The sequence below is a fragment of the Anabrus simplex genome, chromosome 3 (assembly GCF_040414725.1).
Source record: "Anabrus simplex isolate iqAnaSimp1 chromosome 3, ASM4041472v1, whole genome shotgun sequence".
Lineage (NCBI taxonomy): Eukaryota > Metazoa > Arthropoda > Insecta > Orthoptera > Tettigoniidae > Anabrus > Anabrus simplex.
Window position 1 is genome coordinate 105,298,578 of NC_090267.1, and position 7,172 is coordinate 105,305,749.

Sequence of the window (7,172 nt, forward strand, 5' to 3'; positions counted from 1 at the left end):
GCAACTAAAAGCATCAGCAGGGACTTGGTGTCAGAACATTAAAGGGCTCAGCCTCGACTGGGAGGAATTTAAGAGATTTGACTCTGAGTCTGTCCAAACTTTGGTACAAAAAAAGTTCCTAACTGAAGCGCAACCCAGTGGAATGAGAGCAGGAGCTTTCGTAATTCAAAAACTCCAGCTCTTAAAGTAAGTCCACCAAAGGGAAAATACTGATACGAGCATCCCTTATATAATTGAACTGCTACATGATAAGGTTCGATTGCTTGTTAAGGTGGCATAACCAAAAACCTTTGAAGAGCTCCGTCACATAGTTGCAAAATTAGACAAAGAAACAAGTTACCATACCTCAAAAACGAAAACCATAACAGCAGAGGATCCCCGGAAATGCTACCGATGCGGGCAGACCGGGCATTTTAAAGGCCAATGCCTGGAAAACTAGCTTGGGTCCGTTCAAATTCGGGTAAGGAGGGGTCCGGAAGAATGAAGAAGCCCCAGATACACGACACCTGACTAGAAGGTAAACATATTGATCAAATCTGTAGTGATCATGAACCTAATCCACCCCACCTGTCTATTAACTTGATGAATGATAATAAGCCTTCACAAATATAAAGACAGGAACTTTCCACCTAATCAATAAATTTATTCTATTATAAAGTACTTAAAACACGCTAATATGTCAGTACTGGTTTTGGACCCTTTTAGTGGGTCATCTTCAGCTGAAGAACCTATCGTCTTAATAATAACAATATATAATGCTAAAACACAGCTTGTCCTAATTATGAATGACTCATGCTAACTTAGGGTGATGTATTGTGGTAAAAAAAAAAAATATGATTGGAAAAATGGCTTTTTTAAATTCTGCAAAGTTCACTAAGTTCGTTTTGATGCTGATCTTGATATTCACTCATTCAAACCAGTGTTGCATTATTGACAAACTTATTTTAAAACGTTTCAATGTTGAGCTGGTAAAATATTACTATGTTGATTGCGAATGACTAATGACTAATGACTAATGTTAAAATAATGATACGATGATAAAACGTGCTTGAAGGAGTAACTTTAACAGTCTGGAAAGTTTACCAGTCCATTAAAACACTGTTCTTGATGTTTGTACATATTCTCACTCATTCATCCATTGTTTCAATGTTATACATCTATTTTAAAATATAGAATCTCTTATTGCTAAGTTACGTAGTGCTGTATTTATAAATTTTGCGTCAATAGAAGATTTATTATTGTATGATGCATGCTGATAAGCTTGTATAAAGTCTTCATAAGCTCATCTCAGAGTCAAGAATTCTATATCAATATGGATCAGTATGCTAATCCAAATTTTAATCTGAACGAGATCACAGAAAAAGCAAACACCCTTTTTAAAGCCGCCAAGTGGCTTGGACCTTTAGAGGTGAATAAAAAGTTGGGAAACAGTATGCATCTCCTGAAGACTATACCGCCAACGAAGGTGCATACATGGGAAATGAACGTGTTACCTCGACCCCTACAAGAATGGAGGAGAGACCGTAGAGTGGACACACTCTAAAGGGCCCCAGAAGAAAGTGGACTCCAGGGATGATCAACACACAACGATACGTACCTTGGAAGATAAGAGAGATTAGGACATAGATATCAGAACACCTAGATATAATTTAAGACCTAGAGAAAGGAAGGTCCAGGATAGATATTGAGGGATTTAGGGGGGGATAACTGTCATAGGTCTGATATCCTAATTGCAATAAAACCTTCAATAATCATATTTAATATAATAGATAAAATAATAGGAGTTACGATGATCTATAAATTGTGTTAATATATTAATGTTTTGTGTCCCTAGACAGGTAACAACCATATACTTATCCTGCTTATACATTAGCATGCTCAGTTTACGATGAATAAGGTACCAGTGGACAGGATTTTTAAAGACTTGTGACATAGCAATAGACATATTAACACACAAATACTTCCAATACAGTGTCAAGAAACATCACCAATAGGTCATTAGTGTGAAACATGTATATATTCTTTGTCGATTATTTAAAAAACAGAGTGATTGCTTTTTAGAGAATAAAAAAGATAACGCAAGTGCGAGAATAGAAAAAAAGGACGATTGAAGAGAACAGTATATGTATCATAGTGCCAATAAAGTTGTTACACAAAGAAGTAAATGAGTTGTCGTGTGATATTTTTCTTTTGTAATAAAAAAATTGCATATTGAGAATGATAGCGAGGACTTAGGTGCATGATACACTGAACAGCTGAGAAATTCATTGCCACTGCTCGTAATTTCTACCCACACTACTTCAGCGTTTGTTTTAAAGTTGGGTCTTGTTGGACTGCACTCTGGTTTTGCAGCAAAAGGAAGTCCACCTCCTGAGGTTACAAGCCAATCCTTTCAGGACAGGGTATAAGAATCCAGTAGCACTTCCGAGTCTTTAATTGTGTCTGATAGACATGCTTCACAGTAATAGCTTTTTTTTCCTTCTTTTTTTGCTATTGGCTTTATGTCGCACCGACACATATCTTATGGCGACGATGGGACAGGAAAGGGCTAGGACTGGGAAGGAAGCGGCTGTGGCCTTAATTAAGGTACACCCCCAGCATTTGCCTGGTGTGAAAATGGGAAACCACGGAAAACCATCTTCAGGGCTGCCGACAGTAGGGTTCGACTACTATCTCCTGAATATTGGATACTGGCCGCACTTAAGTGACTGCAGCTATCAAGCTTGGTAGCCTTATTTTTACATCCAAAGCAGTCAGCAAAAAAGGCAAGATTAAAATATACAAGACAATTTACAAAGCCAACGGTTAGGTATGCTGGTGAAATGTGACTTAAGTCAGAAATGATATGGTAATTCTCAACATTCAGAAATGGATATGATGATGCTACACCTCTGGGAGAGGGGGATATTGAGATGCATCTATGGACCTGTAGTGGAGGATGAACTTTGGAAAATAACTAAGAATGAGCAACAAATTTTGTACAAAGATCAAGACACAGTGGCAGATATTTAAAAGAGGTTACAATGGTTTGACCATTTGATAAGAATGGATGACACCAGGTTTCTGAAGGGAGTGTTGGATGGGAAACCTGGAGGAAGGAGAACAGTAAGACCAAGATTGGGATGGAGGATGTGGAACAAAACATGAGACAATTGAAAGTGCAAGTTTGGAAATGGAGAGAATGAGTTAAAGAAGAATGGACAATTATCTCAGACGGCTGTACAGCCGAGGAATAAGTAACTGCACAAAAATATTTTTCTACTATCTTAACACTACATCAACTGTGGGTTGTGATCACATCCAGTATCAGCACCGTTCTAAGTGATTATCCTACTTACAAAATTACTGAACCACTTATTAATCAGGATAAAATTATCTGATTTCTTTCAATGGTGTCAATTCCACTATCGAACACTGGAGGAGTCCACATATACGATTGGCAATCTGAATGTTGAAATCAAGTATTAGTGAAGATCATTTTTGTCTCTTGGCAAAACTGACAGTCTGTCACCATACTCACCACTTTCTTCCAGTCCCCACTCTCCTACCAAGTCACTTTACCATCCCATTCCTATTTTGAAAATAAAATTTCCTATTATCATTGTGAAACTATCTTTCTTTTTTACTGAATTTGGGATGTCATTAACACATTCGTATAAGATCATGTTCATTATACTGTACATTTCTTTTCAGCCTTCATACACATACCTGCAGTACATTAATCTGAAAAAAGTTACCATTTGGTTCTAAGAGCATAATTCTTTCTGACACAGGCTCAAATTTGGAGACAAATATTGCTACAAATTTATAGAAAACTAGACAGACCAGTTCTCTTGTACAGAAGTGGAGCATGGACCATCAGGCAAAAAGGTGAATCCTGAATCACCACTGCTGAGATGAGAGTCATGAGACATAGGATAGGACCTATATGCGATGGAACCACGAGAGGAATGAGGAAGTTATTAAATAACTGAAGGTAGACCCCATGTTACAATTTAGCCTATAGGAAAATACCAAAAAATCTTGAAGAACCATGTGAACCGTATGGGAAATAATTATACAGGACGCACCCATAACAGGCAACTTGGTAAGAGGTGGAAAGAGAGAAAATGTGAGAATAAGGCCCATACACCCCTTGAAAAGGTTTTGGTCCTATCAAGACAACTACTTAGCCATACAGCCTAAAGATACTGGAGTGTCATATGATCAACACGATGCCTTATTAGCCATATTCCTCAACTTTCATGACCAGATTTCCTGCTTTCCACATCAGACAGCTCTTTGGTTGACCGCCCAAAAGGGAGTTAAATCTGACCCTAACCTTCTCCACCAGGAATAAAATCCACAGAGAGGCTAGAAATCAAATCTGAGACCTCTACAGGCAGGCACATAAAAGAATAGTAACTTAAATCGAAAATATAAAATAAATACCAAAATAATGTCTCAATGATTTGTCGTTCTTTCCGACAAGCTGTCACTGAAACTACTTAATTCCCACAATGCTGACTACAGTAACTTTGAAAGTTTCTCACTGACTCACAATTATCCAAAAGAGTAATAGTAAGGTACACACCTCAACATATTTGATTATTTGCTTAGTATTATATGCAAAGTTTTATAACAGCTTTCAGAATTTTTTATACATAAAGCAAATTAGAAACTTACGAGAAATATAGGTACACTTTTCAACTTTGTCCACTGAATGCGAAATGCCACTTTGTTGCACCATGCACTTGTAATTCGAAGCCATGATGGAAGTTCAAGAAGATCTGTTAAAACTATTTCATCCAACTCCAGGTTACAGAGCTCTCCTTCGCCTTTGAAGGTACTGAGATTAATTCTATCAGCAGATAAATTCTTGGTGAACCTGTCAAATATTACATAGGTGTCATCAATAACAAGGTGATTAAAATACCTAGAGTTTAATTCATAAATGTATTAGAGGGGGGGGGGGAGGGCAATGGCACGTTTCAAAATAAAAATATTCTTCACGAGAATGTAAATAGTCATCGATAAGGACTAGGCCAAAGGTCAATTTCGAAATGTAAGTTACCACTATATTTTGAAATTTTCACTTGCGCGGCAGCAACCGCAAGACTTTCAAAAGTAACTTATATAAATATACAATAAACAAACATACTGACAATGATCACAAGAATATAAAGTAATGACAATCTGTAACAAATTTTTCATAACCCCTCCCCAATGTCACATAGTATGATTTAACACTATATGATAAGACCATTCCACTTTCTCACCTCGACAAATGTTTCAAAAGCTGGTTCTTAATTATTGACACCATCTCAGGTAGCGAAAGTTCAATATTTGGAAGATAGATAATTATATCTCACTTCTCCATTACGAGTCCTACACAATCCTACCCTGTTTACACTAGCTGTCAACTTAACTTCACCCCTACAAAAAAAAAAAACTAACCCCATTTATAAAATAGAGACATCTACACTAGCATGAAGAACTTCAAGAAGGTCGACAAAGTTTGACGACGTATTCATAGAGTGCGTCCACTCATCATGTGGATAACAAGGTCAGTATAGAAAGGTATGGTCACGCTACCACAATCCTTTGCTGTGACGGCCATATTGGGTCTTAAGGGGACACGGAACGAAAAAAATGAAAAATAACTTTTTATTTTATTATTTTGAATTTTGTATCTGTGACCATTCCGCTTTCCAATGGTGTATAAATTTTGATAATCCTCCTGCTGGAAGTATTTTTAATTAATTCTTTTATAATATGATGCATAGGCTCCAGGCTCCCGCAAGGCAGGTAATTTGACATTTAGACTGATGAAAGCAGTATTTTTTATATATATGCCAATAGAATGGTATATTTAAGAAGATGAGGAAAATATGTTGCTGTCGAATTTCACTGTTGGCAGCATTGTCATGGATTTGGGTGTTGACTGTTATTTGTTTGCTTTGTTTATGGTTGATGTGATTACATTTCATGTGTTTCTGTTTACTTCGATGTTCTTACTGTATTTTGATGATCCAGTATGCTTCGTGTTAATACTAGAGTGTTCAAAAAGCATGTTCATTCAAAGAAGAAGGCCAGAGTTGGTGAGAACTTTGTTGATGACCGTTTAATAACCAGTCCTTCTACTAGTAATGTTCTGTGATATAAATAAATGTTTTATTGCGCACAAATGTGCATGGAAAAAAAATTCTTATGAGCAGTCGTCTGTACAGAATTTTGTTAAGGATTCTATTCTCAGTTTACACTTAAGTACGTGATAGCGTTCACAAAGTTCGCCGCATCTTTTGCACCTGCAGTCCGGACTTGGCTCATGAAAGCTCGCTTTAATACACAGGCGTTGGGGAAACCCATGGACTGAGAGTCTGGTCACAACGTGTCTCAACTCATAGCCTCCCTGAGTCCAGTTGCGGTTGATCATCGCATCACACTGGTGAAAGTCCCACCATATGCTGTCTCTCTTTTGTTGAAGCTCTTGTAGGAGTTCCTCATACGCTGGGGTGGCCGGGAGCAGTAGTTTCAAACGCAGCTCTTCCACAAAGAATAATTCCTTCGACAGTTGGTATACGAGGCGTGATGGAGTGTACTTTCTTTAAATAGAATGCTTTCACCTTCTCTATACTATGTAGTTGCCTCTTTCCAAGATATATCCATATATTTTCTAATCCATAGGTGGCTACAGGACTAACCTTAAGATGAAATAACTCGATGGCACATGAAAGTGAGAGATGACTCAAAGATCTGATGTCGTTAATGGATTTTATGGTAGCATTTAGTCGGTCTTTTACATGTAAAGAGAACACGTTCCCCGGTGTTTGAAAAGTGACTCCTAGGTACTTAAAATTTGTGACTGACTTTAGTTGTTGGTCATTGATTAAGAATGTTCCCCGTTTTCCTCCTTTTCTGAAGGTCAGAGAGGCAGTCTTATTTTCAGTTAACCTCAGCTGGTTCTCTTCTGACCGGGCGAGTTGGCCATGCGCGTAGAGGCGCTCGGCTGTGAGCTTGCATCCGGGAGATAGTAGGTTCGAATCCCACTATCGGCAGCCCTGAAAATGGTTTTCCGTGGTTTCCCACCAGGCAAATGCTGGGGCTGTACCTTAATTAAGGCCATGGCCGCTTCCTTCCAACTCCTAGGCCTTTCCTATCGCATCGTCACCATAAGACCTATCTGTGTCGAT

The 7,172-nt window shown here is 38.0% G+C and overlaps 1 protein-coding gene across 1 annotated transcript in view; it reads right to left on the reverse strand.

The window, feature by feature from the left end:
* Positions 1 to 5,402, reverse strand: part of LOC136866041 (bridge-like lipid transfer protein family member 3B) — a 458,695-nt gene extending 453,293 nt beyond the window's left edge. Inside the window, exons 1-2 of the mRNA XM_067142666.2 lie at positions 5,259 to 5,402; positions 4,666 to 4,867 (exon numbers count right to left, since the gene is read on the reverse strand). Of these exons, the coding sequence (XP_066998767.2) occupies positions 4,666 to 4,867; positions 5,259 to 5,302 (246 nt within the window). The 5' untranslated portion in view covers positions 5,303 to 5,402. The remainder of the gene's footprint in view (positions 1 to 4,665; positions 4,868 to 5,258) is intronic.
* Between the last annotated feature and the right edge of the window lie 1,770 nt (positions 5,403 to 7,172).